Source organism: Megascapheus bottae, chromosome 5, assembly GCF_031878675.1.
Source record: "Megascapheus bottae isolate mThoBot1 chromosome 5, mThoBot2.hap1, whole genome shotgun sequence".
Lineage (NCBI taxonomy): Eukaryota > Metazoa > Chordata > Mammalia > Rodentia > Geomyidae > Megascapheus > Megascapheus bottae.
The window spans coordinates 63,243,329-63,259,632 of record NC_143513.1 but is presented as its reverse complement, the minus strand read 5'-3'; the positions used below and the strand labels follow the sequence as shown (position 1 = coordinate 63,259,632).

Genomic DNA, 16,304 nt, shown 5'->3' with positions numbered 1-16,304 from the left:
TCATGTGTTTTGTTGTCTTTTCTCACATTCTAGGAGGCACTGTGCCCAGCCCAGAGTGTGTAACAATAGCAATGAGGTTTTTCTCAAGTGCATATTCAGGAAAATTTGTCAGCCTTATCAAGTAGATTTATCAAAGATCAGTTTAAGACAAATGCTTTCCCGGGGCCGGGAGTTTGGCCTAGTGGTTGAGTGCTTGCCTAGCATGCACGAAGACCCGGGTTCAATTCCTTGGTACCACATACATAGAAAAAAAAAGCCAGAAGTGGTGCTGAGGCTCAAGTGGTAGAGCTCTAGCTTTGTGAAAGCCCAAGGACAGTGCTCAGGCCCTGAGCTCAAGCCCAGGACTGGCAAAACAAAACAAAACAAAACAAAAAAAAAACAAATGCTTTCCCATTTATTCCTTTTGATGTGAATGAGATACAATTCTTAGACAGGTATGTCTGTAGAAATTGTGGATTGTCTCTTCAAAACCCACAGGCACAGGTATTTGAAGCAAAAGCTCAGAGAACAGGCATAAAAGTAAAATCTAACAGCTATGTGTGCCTGTATTTCAAATTGATATTGGAGCTCACTGCAAAGCTTTAGATCAGCTTAGGTTTCTATAAACCCTGGAAACCATCTTGCAAAAGTCATTGTGACTTTAAATTTCTGCCTGCTGAGTAACTGTAGGTTTGTATCTTCTTTGTTTATTGTGAGATTTAGGTGGTTTAGTGAGGTTAGTAATATATTAACTGTGACCCCAGTATTAGTGGACTACATTGATCCAGGGTATTTTCAGGCTGTATTACTTTGTAAGAGCTTCTGTAAGAAAGCTTCACAAGCTGGGTAGCTTACAACAAAAAGGTATTATCACAATAGTGAGACGACTATTGTCTAATAGCCATCAGCTGATGCAGACTCAGATGAAAGGGAGAATGATCTTCACTTTTGTTATCACCTAAATTTCTTCTGCCAGAAAGGTCATGCTTTTGTTTTATTTTTCTCAGGCTGTTTCCCCATCTTCTATGGGTTTTCCCCAGTTCTAGCAGACACTTTCTGCTTTGAAACTTATTTCAGGAGATGCTAGAGGAAGGAACTATGGAATTCTTTTCACTGATTTGAATATATTAGATCCATCATATCTGTGAGGTAAACATTTACATCCCACAAATTTCCTCACATTATTGTAGTAGCATTTAATTCTCATATCCCTCATCCATAATAAATGGCATGTGGCTGAAAATTTGTAGTTCTAGGAGATCTAAGGGACATGGCTCAAGTGGTAGAGTGAGTTATTGCTTAGGAAGTACAAGGACCTGAGTTCAGTACCTGGTAGCAGAAACACCAAGGAACAAACAGAAAAGTCAAACAAAACCAACACCAAGCTGGGAGACTGTGCTGATGGTACATTCTTGCAACCCTAGCTAAAAGAATTACGATTTGAAATCAGCCAGGACAAAGGTGCAAGATCTTGTTTAAAGACTAAAAAATTATGTTAAGGGACTGGGGTCCTGCTTCTAGTGGCAGATTGTTAAGGAGCTCAAGATCGTAATTTCAAACTCCAGTACCACTAAAACAATGAAGTCTTGGTGAATGTGTAAGACCAGTTACTAAGGAGTTAGTTTTGAGGTACAAAATTGTGTAATTAGCCTCTCTCAAGGGATGCCAAAGAGATTTTGAAACATTAGAAATTGAAAAGAATGAAGAAGTGATCCTAGAAACATCAAGTTTGGAACTTTCTTAATTCCCCGCCCTCCACCCCGACTCCAGGCAGAGTTGCTGACCTAAGAATAGGGCTAATGTCTGCTTCTTCTAAGGGTAAAACAATGATTCTGGGATGTCATTATCTTCACCTACAATCGGACTGGAGGAATTCCGATTGAGATAGGTCTGTGTGTGGGTGGTTCTTGTTCACCCAAATGTGTCACCCAAATGAATTTTACGTGCCTTGAAGAAAAGAAAAGAGAAGGCAGGCTTCCTCTCCAGAACAACCTGGGAGTTAGGCAACAGTAGTTACTAGCTATTTAAAATCTTGTCCTTCCTAAACCACTTATTCTGTATTACATTTGAAATGTTGTTTTCTATCCACCAGAAAGTTCTGCCTATAAGAAGAACCACTAATGACCGTGGGTGGATTACAGGTGGTATCACAATTGCTGTTCATGTAAAGAATATAAAGTTATGTGTAATCTCTCTGAAAATGTCATGCAACTAAACAAAAGATACAGGCGATTGTAACTTTGTTTTGTTTTTTGTCTCCCACGAACTATGCACAACTCTTTAGTCCATAGTGCTCAGACTATTTTTGGTTTTGTTTTTCCCTCCTTCTCAGCCCCGGCCTGCCTTCCGTCACAGGCAGTTAGTTGGAAACCTGGCCAGTAGTTGAGACGCCTGGCTTGAGCAGAGAGCCCAGGTCAGAGAGGAGAAAGGCGGCTGGGCTTTTGGGGCCGGCTTGGGGCCAGGGCTTGACCTAGTACCTGGAAGCGCCGCTGATTGGCGGAGAAGGAGGTTGTTCCCTCCAGGCCGCCGATGATTGGCTGCAGCACGAGGAGGCGTGTCCTCCTCCGTGGCCCGCCGACACCTCCTCCTTCCCCCCCTCCCCCATCCCAAATTCAGCCGCGAATTCGAAGCCGGTTGACTGGGGAGCTCGGGGACCCCTCGGTGTCCAGCTCAGGCACGGTGAGGCCGGGAGTGGAAGGTGCTGATGAGGGTGAGAGGAAGTGGGGTGTCTCAGACCAGAAGATGCTCTTGGGAGATCAAAGTGGGTCACCAGCTGTTGGCTCGGAGGGACCCCCTTCCTCTCCCCCCGCCCCCGTGCCAGCCCTGCCCGGCGGTGGGGGGTGGAGAGGGGGAAAGGGGGGGGGCTCAGAATAGGCTGGGGGAGGGAGGGCTGCCCACTCCAACCCAGCCAGGGAGCGGGTGTGTGTGTGGGGGGGAGCAGCCTGCGAACCCCTATTTCTGAATGGGAAGGGAGAGGGGCGGTGGTAAAGGGAGTTTGTTTCTCTCTCCTTGGGTGCAGCCGTGGTGGGAGGGGGCGGAGGGTGACCGTGGCTGGCAGGACGCGTCCCCTGCCCCCGCCCCCACTCTCCTTCCTGGTGGTTACTGGGAGACAGACCCAGTGGGCAAGTGCTGAGGCAGGAGTTTAACTCCACGGGGCAGGGCGGGAGGGAGCTGGCCCCGCGGGGTCAGATCTCTCCAAATCTCCGGAGCACCCCTAGATCATCTGTGTGTGTGTGTGTGTGTGTGTGTGTGTGTGTGTGTGTGTGTGTGTGTGTGTGTGTGTGTGTGTGTGTGTGTGTGTGTGGAGGGGGTGCTCCGGGCGTGCTCCCACTCCACCACTGGGACCTAGCCGCCTGGGACGCCAGCCACTCGATGGAAGGGGGACCCACCAGTCCTGTCCAGTCCAGACACGGATTTCCAGGAGAAGGGGTGGAGTGGTGCGGGCGGGGGAAGGGGAGAGGAAGAGAGAGGGGAAGAGAGTTCAGTGACTGAGCTTTCTTTCCTTCCTTTACTATGTGGGGGGGTGAGGAAGGTGCAGCTGTGATTCTGAGTGTGAAGTTACGCACAGGATTGAATGGCCACGGGACTTTTCAATCTTTTCTCAACAAAACAGCTCTGTTCATCTTGGTCTCAGCCTTCAGTCACTTTTCTTTTTCGAGTGTAGTCAGTTGCTCCCTCCCAGGCTGGGGAAGCATTCTGTCCCAGAGCTACAACCCCAGCTTGATGACATAGTTCTGGATGACCTTAGGTAACCGGAAAGTTCTCTGCTGAGACCAAATTTCAAGGTTCACAAAGATACTGACGATAAAGTCTGTTACAATCACACCTTCTCTTAAGCTCCAAGAAATCTCAAATTTTCTTTGGCAAGGACTCAAGGAAGATTTTTTTTTCACTGTAACAGAGGAAAGGAGGTCAAGACATGGCAGGTGGAGGAGAGAACTAATGTATGATGATTTATGGCGATTGTTGATGTCATATGGATCTGAGGGTTTATTTTTCTGAAAGGAGAAGCCAGTTGGATTTCATGATATAGATATAGGCAAAACAGAGGAAATCCCAGGTGTTAAGCATTAACCTTGGAATCCTGCTTCTGCTTAAGAACACCTATTCTCTAGGATCCGTTTGTTTTCTTTATCTGAAAAAGGGCAATATTCAGAATGCCTACTTAGTAAAATTTCCTCTCTGTCTCTATCTGGAAGGACAGGGGAGAGGATCTATATACAGGGCTCTGCACAATATTTGTTGTATAATGTTCAATTAGTGGTAACTTGTTACATTTGTCTAAAACATGAAATATTACAAGGGTTTGTGACTTTAGAGTTATTTGTAGAAAATGAAAATAAAAGTCTATATTTTCCAAGTTCCCTTAAAAAAGTCTGTCTTAGCAAATATGAATGTTTTCTGGTGTGTGTATGCATGTGTGTATGTGAGTGGGTGTGTATGTATGCATCTCCTGAAAGGATTGTAACTGAATGGAGGATGGGTATGGTTATACGTCCATCTTGAGCTGGGAAAGCAAGGATCAATTTACTGAACATATGACTTCTTTTTTTATTTTCTTTATTTTATTTTCATTTTTTGCTAATCTGGGGGCTTGAACTCAATGCCTAGGCACTGTCCCTGAATTCCATTTGCTCAAAGCTAGCAACTTGAACCATAGCTTTTTCCTGTTTAGGGGGTACTGAGGGATCATACCTAGGACTCCATGCATGCTAGGAGAGCACTCTATAGCTAAGCCACATTCCCAGCCTCCAACATATGACTTCTTTGGAGCTCAAAAGTGCTACTCAGAATAGTAGTTACAGTGTCATGTGGAAATAAGGCCCTGTGTGTTTATGTATTTTGAATTGGTTTTATTTAACAATGAAGAGATTTTTGGCAGTGATAACTCACTAGACACTATGTTGGAAATGAACTATACAATTTGCATAATTTGGGTTAGGAAAAACGGGAGGGGATGGAGGGGAAAACTGGGAGAAAGTGAGGGAGGGGGTCACACTATTCCCAAAAAAATGTACTTATTACTTGACTTATGTAACTGTAACTACTCCGTATATCACTTTGCAATATTTTTTTTAAAAAAACAACAAAGATATTTGAGTTCCACAGAACATAACTAGTTATCCTTTGACTGGGCTGACATGAACCATTGTGGTCTTGGGCTTGTGTTTATTATATTATAGTCTTTTAAAGTACCAAATAATGTGAATAAAGCACAATTTAGGTAAAATATACAACAGTAACTTTTATCTTTTTTTAAATTGTAATTAAGAGAGGGGTTACAGTTATATTCACCAGATAGAAGGAGCATTACTTCACACACATTTATACCCTTTCTCATGTTTTTGTCTCCATTTCCCTCCCCCACCCTTCCCCTCATCTTGTTTCCCCCCTTCCCTTTCCTATTTCAGATAAATAAATGTATATACATTATACCAGATTACAAGGTAAGATACTGTAATAATATGAGAATAACCAATGGTCAACAAAAGGGATGAGAAATAACATAGTACATTAAGAACAACATTCATTTATTATATAGGTCTTATTTCCATATCTTGGAGGCCTTTTCATTTAGCCTCATCCTATATGGCCTTTTGTATCTAGGTTTTGCCCTATTGTAATCCTCTGCTAGGAAAGTCCAAGTTTTGTTCTAGTTATTACAAATGAGGGAAACCCTTGAGCCTATGTTCTTTTGAGTCTGGCTTATTTCACTTAATATGATTTTTTCCAAGTCTTTCCATTTCCTTACAAATGGAGTGATGTCATTCTTTCTGATGGCTGTACAGAATTTCATTGTGTGCAAATACCGTATCTTGTTGATCCAGTCATCTACTGAGGGGTATCTGGGTTGGCTCCATATCTTTGCTATGGTAAATAGTGCTGCAATGAACATCATCGTGCTAGTGGATTTAGTATGTCCTTGTTTCTGGACGATTGGGTAAATGCCAAGTAGTAGAATTGCTGGGTTATAGGAGAGCTCTATGTTTAGTCTTTTGAGGAACTGCTGTACTGATTTCCATACTTTACACTCTGACCAGCGATGTAGTAGTGATCCCTCTGGCCACATCCCTGCCAGCATCTGTTGTTATTAGATTTCTTGATCCTGGTCATTCTAACTGGAGTGAGGTGGAATCTTAGAGTTGTTTTGATTTGCATTGCTTTTATGGCCAGAGATGTCAAGCATTTCTTCATGTGTTTATAGGCCATTCTTATTTCTTCTTCAGAGAAGACTCTCTTTAAGTCTTTGGCCCAACATTTAATGGGGTGGTTGTTTTTTTGTAGTGATTCAATTTTTTTTTTTTTTTTTTTTTTTGCCAGTCCTGGGCTTGGGCTCAGGGCCTGAGCACTGTCCCTGGATTTTCTCAAGGCTAGGGCTCTACCACTTGAGCCACAGCACCACTTCTGGCTTTTTGTTACGTATGTGATACCAAGGAATCAAACCCTGGTCTTCGTGCATGCTAGGCAAACACACTACCACTAGGCCAAACTCCCGGCTCATAATTCAAATTTTTTAGCTGTAGATATATTTTAGATATGAGGCCTTTGTCTGTTGTGTGGGTAGTGACGATCTCTTCCCCCTCTGTGGGCTTTCTATTTGGCTTGCTAGCTATGTCTTTAACAGCAACTTTTTTTTCTATGAGTACTTATTTTTATTCTTTTTTGAGAATATTGGATGTAGAACTCAGGGCCTGAAGATTGATGTGCTGGCAGTCTACTACTTGAGTTATGCCTCCAGCTAGGCTTTTTAGTGCTTATTTTTGTAGATGTTGTTTCATTGACCTTTCTGGGCAAGCTGGTTTTGAAATGTGATCTTCCAGATCTCAGTCTCCTAAGCAGCCAGTTACCTGGATGCTGTGTGCAGTTTTTCTTTTCTTGGATTTCATACTAAAGTTTTCTCAGCTGGATGTTTTTCTGGCTTGGTTGTGGTGTATCTTATACATTTAACATATGTAGGAAGCAAGTAGTAATTGGCCTCCAGGAAATTGACTTGTGAGCTTAAATGTTTGGTCAGACTGTGCCTATCTGTATGGTAGTGTGCTTTAGAGATGAAAATCTGATGTAGTAGATGGGTTTTATGTTTAAAAAGTGCGGCATGGTAGCAGTAACAGGAAAGAACTTTCTAGAAGGAGTGAAATGCTGAGTAGAGAATTTCTATAGGACATGTATAAACCCTTTATGTTAATTCCAACTTCACAAAGGAAATGAAGGTTGAGCACCCAAAAGGTCTGTCAAATTGTCATCTGCAGCGGCATTTGGCTATAAAATGTATGAAACGATTTGAAGAGTGATAGGATAGAGTACATAGAGTTAGACTTGTTTATAAGTGACACACGTATGCAATTTGCTCTGTAAAAGATATAAAGTAAGCTATTTGTCATTATATTTGAACAGACTGGAGGAGTGGAATTATATAATCTGCCATCACGGTTGAGAAACTCCTGGAAGTAGGCAGAAGATATGGAGTGGATATAGAGCCCCAGAGGGGTGGATAAGTATCTTAGATCAACGGAAGGAAGGTAGCAGTGACAAGGTTGATGGTTGGGGGTTTTAGATTAGAGCTGGGTAGTTCAGGGCCTTCCTTTCTTAACTTCTAACAGCTGGTTGAAGAGGAGTTGTGATTGGTTGACAGGTTTTCTTAAATTTGTATTCTGAGAAGTTTTGTAAAGATTCAAAAACAATGGAATGTTAGAGGATTGTTTACGTGAGATGGAGGTTGACAAATGTCTCCTTTCTGTCCCTGTTCCCATCTTATTGCTGAACAGTAAATAAACAGTACACTGATGACGAACACCAATTGGCAGAACACACTGACTAAGCTTGTGTTTAAGAAATGGTCAGAGATGAATGCATAGGCCCATGGGCTCTAAGTGGTGAAGAATCATGGATACCTGCGAAGATTTTCAAGCTTCAGAATTGGATTTAGTCTGTAAAGCCTTCTTTCTATTGTCATTCTGGCCTTGCCTAGTACTTTGTCTTACATTTTTTTTGTGCTGAATGCAAATTTGATAAAACATCTCTGATAAGCTTTGAGGACCTTGTAATTACTGTTGAATGCCACCTGATTTGCTCTATATTTTGGAATCAATTGCTGTCATTTTTGGAAAAGTGGGTTTGTTTGGATAAAGGAGCATGTCATATGAAGATTTTCCTTCCCTCCTGTGCATCTCATATCTGGTATCATGGGGTTGGTTGTATTTTACAGCAGATTTCATTTATTTATTTATTTATTTCATATACTTTTTATTGTAATTAATAGAAGGGTTACATTATATTCACCAGATAGAAGGTGCATTAATTCACATACATTGATACCCTTTTTCATGTCTTGGTCCCCATTTCCCACTCCCCCACCCCCATCCCTTATCTTGTTTTCCCCCCTTCCCTATCTAATTTCAAATAGCCAAATACAAATATATTCAATATATCAGATAACAAAGTGAGATACTGTAACAATATGAGATAACCAAGGGACAGCAAAAGAGATGAGAGATAACATAGTACATTAAGGACAACAATCACTCATTGGCTTTTGTTTCTATATCCTAGAGGTCCTTTCATTTAGCATCATACTATATAGCCTATGTATCTAGGTTTTGCTCTATTGCAAATCTCTGCTATGAGAGCCCAAGGTTTCTACTGATTATGACAAATGAGGAAAACCATTGAGTCTTTTGAGTCTGGCTTACTTCACTTAATATGATTTTTTCTAAGTCTTTCCATTTCCTAACAAATGGGGCAATGTCATTCTTTCTGACAGCAGCATAGAATTCCATTGTGTACAAATACCACATCTTGTTGATCCACTCATCAACTGAGGGACATCTGGGTTGGCTCCATATCTTTGCTATGGTAAATAGTGCTGCAATGACCATCCTTATGCTCGTGGATTTAGTATGTCCTTTTACAGCAGATTTCTAAGGAGACCAGAACTTTTGTGTGAGCCTCTGCACCCTTTGTTGTCCGACTGTCACACATTGCCTTCCAGGGACCGCGTTGCAGGATGTTGCAAGTACACAAGACTAACCTGGGAAGGCTGCGTGCTGACCTCTTCAGAGGTCTACACCACAAAGCCGTGATGGCACTGAGACGGGAGGACGTGAACGCCTGGGAGAGGAGGGCGCCTCTGGCTCCCAGGCACATCAAGGGCATTACCAATCTGGGATACAAGGTCTTGATTCAGCCCTCCAACCGGCGGGCCATTCACGACAAGGTGACGAATTCAACTCTCAAGATGTCTTTTATGACATAGAAGCAGTATTGGAGTGAAAATGCTAGTGTCACTTTGACACCATTTGTTTGCTTGAGAGTTATTTTCAATCCATTCTATCTCTTTTTCTTTGTTGCCTCTGGGTAAGGGTGAAAGGAATCACTGTTTTTCAGTCCTTTTCTCTAAATGCACCCTGTTTCTGAGTATAGGAAGACAAAGGTCAATTACAACAACATTTTTGCACTCAGGGATGTTTTCTTGGGTAGACTTTATCCTGAAGGTGTTGCTTGACAACCACTTTGAGAAATGATATACACAGATGGTCAAATGTTATTTTTTACTTAGTTATAATGTTTTCTATTAAAACCCTTTTGATAAGATTTTTTTTTTGTGTGAGTCCTGGCGCTTGAACTCGATTGGGTGCTGTCCCTGAGCTCTTCAGCTCAAGGTTACCACCCTACCCCTGGGCCTGGGCCATGTCCCTGAGATCTTCAGTTCAAGGCTACTGACCTACCCTTGAGCCAAGCCCCACTTTCCATTTTCTGGAGGTTAATTGGAGATAAGAGTCTCAGGTCCTTTTGTGCCCAGGCTGACTTTGAACCTTGGTCCTCAGATCTCAGCCTCCTGAGTAGCTAGGATTATAGGAGAGAACTAGAGAGCCTGGTTGGCTATGCCACTCTTTGATTTAAAAACTTCTATAACCATATATTTCTTTCATGTGCTCTTTTAGTTAAAGACATTAACTTCAGGTTTTTCATTCACAAAATTGTATCTACCTTATTGATGTTTTTGCAAGAATCAAATGATTTAATTTATCAAAGAGCTTACTAAAAGTAATTTATGATCAAGTATCAACTATTATTATTGAGATTCATTTGCCAACAGAACCATATTATCCACAATGCTATTCAGCCTATTTTTCTAATTTGATTTATCCATACACTGAAATATCTCACTACTTTCCTTCCTTCACATGCGTGATATGCTTCCTGCTACCTTACAGTTTCCATCTCTATATCTTCGCATCCCATCTCGCCTTTAGAAATCAATTTCTGTACTTCTTTTACTGTCCTACCTGGTAAGTAACTCAATATCTGTTAGACTAACATATCATACAGATTCTCATGATTATAATATGCCTTTGAACTTTTATCTGTTGTGCTGTGGTGTCTTTCTATATATGCTCCTTAAATGGAGGGACTTTTCTGTCTTTCTTTGTGTTTTATCACCCATTCCACTGCATAGATTAGAACAGTAATATGTGCTAATTGATCAACCCTCAAAATAAAGTAAAAGCAGACTTGGAAGTCTATCCTCTCCATTAAAAATACTAATTGAAATTTAATGTTTCAGTGTACTGTTAATATGAAATATAGATTCCCTAAGTATAATGAAACCACAAATTTTGTGATTAAAATATAATTTGTTCTCAAATATGAGTAGGTACTAAATTTTGTGAATTTTTGCTATGCAAGTCAAATTTAATAGATTTATCTTCAGCTAGAGATATAAATATTAAACAGAGCTTTCTGTTATTTGTTCTAATCTATGCAAGTTTAGTTCCTTCAAAAGATTTGTGGTATTGTTTACTACTTTTTAAATTAGAATAGCTATGAATACATAAGTCAGGGAAATAATTCTAACCAAAATTGCATTCCCAGGAATATGTCAAAGCTGGAGGCATTCTTCAAGAGGATATATCTGAAGCTTGTTTGATTTTAGGAGTTAAAAGACCTCCAGAGGAGAAACTGATGTCCAAGAAAACATATGCGTTCTTTTCCCACACAATAAAAGCACAGGAGGCCAATATGAGCTTATTGGATGAGGTTCTAAAACAGGTAATTAACAAACAACATTAGTAACTATTAAAATATGCTTATATTACTTAATAACTCCAGAGTAGAGTTTTATCTCTTACTTATCCTGTAGCTAAACATGTTATAATGCTCATTGCTTAGTTCCTAGGAGAGGGGATGTCAGTGGAAGAACCTAAAGGGCTCTCATCCTTCTCTGCAGGTTTGGAGTTTCTAATAAACCCAGATATAGTTCATCTGTGTGTGTGTGTGTGTGTGTGTGTGTGTGTGTGTGTGTGTGTGTGTGTGTGTCCTGGGACTTGAGCTCTAGGCCTGGGCACTGTCCTTGAGCTTTTTTTGCTCAATATTAGTACTCTACCACTTGAGCCACAGCTCCATTTCTGGCTTTTTGGTGTTGTAGTTAGTAGGAGATAAGAATTTCATGGGAAGTCTTGCCTGGGTTGGCTTCCAACTGTATAATATAGGCGACCAGTGACTATATTATGATTCATCCTTTTATAGTCTGGGATGGCTTTTCCCTCTAACACTTGCCAGATACTACCAAGTAGATTTTTAGAGCAGAGGATAACTTCTATCTGTAATAAGTGATCTGTGATCCCAGGGATCTGTCATCCACCACTATACCTTTCAGATGAATTTAGATGACTGAGGTTGCACAGGTCTGTACTGCCAGAACTGACTTTTAAAATGATATTCATTAGGAACAGTATATTTTTGTGAGATAGAGATTCTATGCAATTGCTAACAGCAACACAAGATACAGAATGTTCTCAAACAACTGCTGACAGCCTACAATGAAAAAGAGAAAGAAAGAAATGGGAACTATCCTTGTCTTCACAGAATTAACATTCTAGTGGAAAAGACATTTTGTATGTCACCTGGCAGTTGGGGCAATGGAGAAAGGAGTAAGAGCCACTCAGGGAGGTGAAACTTAGAAGAGATAGATAGGATAAGACAGGGAGGATTCATGGCAAAGTGGCATTTGGACAAAAATTTTGACAGAGATTGAGACCCACCTGTCTACCAAGAGCCTTCCAGGCAGAGAGAATAGTGATGCAAAGGCCCAAGGGGCTTTGTGAGTGGTCAGTTAGAACCAATTCTATACAAAAGCAACCTTGTGGATGGATATAGTTGGAAGGTGGAGGAGGGAAGAAAAATGAATCAGAAAACAACCAACATATTCTAGACTAGAGGCCACAAGTCAGGTATCCTATACATGTGTGGTGGAAGTAGCACCGGAGACAAATGGACAACCCTGAATGTCTACATGTGAATCAGACAGTGGTCACTGATGACTTGAAGGCACTAAGGTGCGGAGCCTGAGTAACTGGAAGAGGCTGCCAGAGACTATGAGATGGTGTGCCTGTGAGAAGAGCAGGCTGAGGTTTAATGTCAGGGAGGGGAAAAGTCAAGTGGGCTGCTTGGATATGAATCTGCAGCTCCAGAAGGCAGCTTCTGTCAAATCTTTTTGGTCTCTGTAAGAGAGCAGATCATTTTGACAGTCATGAGACTGGATGAGTGTAGGAGATTATTGAACAAGGAAAGTTATCTGCAATCCACATCCTGGACTAAGATGTGACCGCACTGGAAACACACCTGGGTCTGAGAATGGAGGAGTGCATAGAAGAGTTCACAAACTATGAAAAAATCATACTTTCTATGGGAGAATTGAATCCTGTCTTATTAATTTCAAATCCACTAGACCGGGGCAGTAGGCAATTTACAATGTTTCTGAAGGAGAGATTCAAAAGTAATTAATGAAAATCATATTACAAGGAGAATACTTCACCTTAGGTCAATCAACTTGTTAAAAAGTACTTTAGAGATCTTCTTATTATATGAATTTTGCTCATTACAAGAAAATTAATGAAAACAGACCCAGCAGGGCTGCTTTTTGGCAGCAATTTGTAACCAATTACTCTGTGTTAGAATTGTTCTTAAGTGTATAAGCATAGATGAAAAAAAATCATGATTCTGTTTTTCAGTGACAGGGATAGTACCTGGGACCTCGTACATGTTACTCATGTATTCTTGTGCCCAGACTTCAAATAGTAGGATCTTCGAGGAAATAAAGTGAGTGTAGAAGACACATTTTATAATTTCAATGTATCAATAACTTAAGCATACATATGTAGGGTTTCTCCAAAAATAAAGGTAAGCTTTCTGAGGAAAAAGAACATGATTTTAGCAAAGGTAAGGAAAATAAATGTAGGTGGCATGAACAGCTTAATTATGTGAAGCATGCCTATAAAATGATGGGAAAGATGAGGCTTGGAAAGGAGGGGAAATGAGAACAATGCATAACCTGAAGAAAAGTGTTACTATTTTCATGTAGAATAGACTTGGGAATATTAGAATGATTGAAACCCCTGTAAACAGGAATGGTGCAGGAGAGAGGTGATAGTCAAGAAGTGCAGTCCTGAGGTTAAGGAAGATATGGAAAATCTGTTTGCTTTGGGATCAGACAGAGGTGGTGAGGATAAGTGGGCCCACAGAGACATTTGTAGATGATGCTGAACAGGTTGTATATGTTAACCAAAAAAGGAGAGGAAATTCTGCTATGATTATCTGACTGTTTACCATCAGTGGGTATTAGCACATTCTAGCACCATTCTATCAACTCTCAATACAAATCTATACCTGGTTGGCCATGCACTTCATGTTACATCTGATGAGAACTTGTTAGCAAGTCCCAATATACCATTTACTTTTTGATATTTGTGTTTTGTTCATAAAAATTGAGCTCAGTGTATCATGTTGAGACATTAATTTTTCCTTCTTCCCCCCTCAGAAAATCCGGCTTATTGATTATGAGAAAATGGTAGATCATAGAGGAGTCCGGGTAGTGGCATTTGGACAGTGGGCAGGTGTGGCAGGTAAGAACTAAGAGTGCCAGGGATTTTATGCTATTCTCCTTAAGTTTTCAAGAGGTGTAACTATGTTTTCTCTTTTCTGTACTTGTACAATAGAAGTCAGAGTGTGCTGAAGGTTGATTAACATCAGAAAAATAGAGGAAGAAGATATATGGTTAAAATATTTTGTTATATACATGGAAAAGAAAAAGCAAAGAGAAGGATAACATTGATGAACAGGCTCTGGCTTTTCAGATGGTTTTCTTTGAAAGCTAAAAGGAGCTAAAAGCTGTGCGATGAGAGATAGGGAAGTTGTAAATAGGTAAAAAGCCAAAAGGAGATGAAGCAGGAACAAATAGGAGATCCTTCTGGGAAGGACAAGATCTGTAATCTGGAGAAAAACTTCTGGCTTGATTTTTGTCTCAGCTAGTACTTTGAGCCTTCTTTATTTGGAAATGCCAGAACATGTGATGACTTAGCTTCAGTGTAGATTCCTTGAAGATATAGGATGAAAGTTCATGACTTGAACGTTGTTTGTTTGACCTTTTTATTTAAATAGAAGATTCCTCGCTGTGATTTGTGGCATTGTCATTTCCTCTTGACAAGCCTGCCTTCACTTCCATGAGATCAGACTCATGGTTTCTCTCATAAAATATGATCCATTGTACCTTATTTAGATTATTTGGAGTGCTAGGCCACTATTCATGAAAAACCTTCCCTTCCAAAATATTTTTATCCAAAAATCTGGAAAAAGTTTAAAGTATTTTAGAAAGGAATAATTTCTGAAAATCCTACAAATGCTAGACTATTATCATGCCCTATTACAAACTTAAAATAAAAAAAATTAAAACCAACTTGTTTTGTTCTTATTTTAACCTCCAATTTGTATCTTTTCTCATCTAACACACAAATCCATCCTATTAACTTCACAGAAAGGTAAATTCCTTAATAAGGAAGAAGTGATAGGCAGAATCTCTTATTGTACAATAAGAGATTTCCAGGTCCTTTAGGATGATTCACTTGGAGAAGTGTTTTATCTGGAAAATATAAATGTATTACAATAATATGAAAACTCTTCAACAATGAAAAGAAATAAAGCATTGATATAAATATCAAAAAATGCAAGGTGAAAGGAAAACCAACTAAAGAGCATAAGGATACATTCATTTATATGCAACCATAGAAAAACCTAATCTATTCAGACAGAAATTTTAGTAGTTGTCTGTGATCAGAAATTCTGACCTGAATAATGCTTGTGGTGACATATGTGTTAGTATTTGGTCATTGTTATTAAGAAATACACTTTAAAATTAGGCATGGTCGCCCATACCTACTCAAAACAAGACATACAAGGATCATGGTCCAATGACTTTATCTGAAAAACAAACTAAAAGCAAAAGAACTGGAGATATTGCTCAAGGTTGATCTCCAGTGATGCCATATAAATAATACTTATATAGAACTGAATATATACATTTATATAAATAAATGATATACTTTATATTTTTGCAAATAAGTATTTTAAGGTGGGGAGATTAACAAAAGACAGACATATCATTTTAACAGGGTCAAAAGTACATTGATGTTCTATTTTATTCAGTTAATGCTCTTTTGGTTGGTTTGATTCTACAATAGGAATGATCAATATTTTACATGGAATGGGTTTAAGGCTTCTTGCTTTGGGACATCATACACCTTTCATGGTGAGAGAAATTTCTTTTATCTACTTTTTTGAAAACCCATACCACATATCTCTACCAGTAGACTAACTTGAATTGTGTGTACTTCTTTCAGCATCTTGGTATGGCCCATAACTACAGGAATAGCAGTCAGGCAGTTCAAGCTGTCCGAGATGCTGGTTATGAAATATCTCTAGGTCTAATGCCAAAGTCAATAGGGCCCTTAACGTTCGTGTTCACAGGGACTGGTAACGTATCAAAGGCAAGTTTCATCTCTTTTCTTTCTGTAAAGCAATCTGAAATTCTGGAGATGTGGGCATTGTGTGGATATTTCAAATAAAATGAATGGGAATTCTATTTTTGTTTCTTTACTTATCTATGTATTATTCTTTTTCCTTCCTTCCTTCCTTCCTTCCTTCCTTCCTTCCTTCCTTTCTTCTTTCTTTCTTTCTTTCTTTCTTTCTTTCTTTCTTTCTTTCTTTCTCTCTTTCTCTCTCTCTCTCTCTCTCTCTCTCTCTCTCTCTCTCTCTCTCTCTCTCTCTCTCTCTCTCCCTCCCTCCCTCCCTCCCTCCCTCCCTCCCTTCCTTCCTTCCTTCCTTTCTTCCTCTTTTTTTTTTTGGCCAGTCCTGGGGTCTGAACTCGGGCCTGAGCACTGTCCTTGGTCCTTCTCAAGGCCAGAGCTCTACTACTTGAGCCACAGCACCACTACTGGGTTTTTCTATGTATGTGGTACCTAGGAACCAGTCCTGGGTTTTCTGCATGCTAAGCA

At 40.1% G+C, this 16,304-nt stretch overlaps 1 protein-coding gene across 3 annotated transcripts in view; it reads left to right on the top strand.

Annotated features, from left to right (window-relative positions):
• Positions 1-2,585: 2,585 nt before the first annotated feature.
• Aass (aminoadipate-semialdehyde synthase) overlaps positions 2,586-16,304 on the top strand; it is a 54,510-nt gene continuing 40,791 nt past the window's right edge. For 2 of the 3 annotated variants that reach the window (XM_090333215.1, XM_090333213.1), the window contains exons 1-6: positions 2,586-2,658; positions 8,969-9,193; positions 10,852-11,028; positions 13,796-13,880; positions 15,492-15,559; positions 15,651-15,797. In XM_090333215.1, coding sequence (XP_090189341.1) covers positions 8,984-9,193; positions 10,852-11,028; positions 13,796-13,880; positions 15,492-15,559; positions 15,651-15,797 — 687 coding nt within the window. In that variant the 5' untranslated portion in view covers positions 2,586-2,658; positions 8,969-8,983. Of the gene's footprint in view, positions 2,659-8,968; positions 9,194-10,203; positions 10,269-10,851; positions 11,029-13,795; positions 13,881-15,491; positions 15,560-15,650; positions 15,798-16,304 lie in introns of those variants that run through there. The other variant, XM_090333214.1, reaches the window with a different exon arrangement.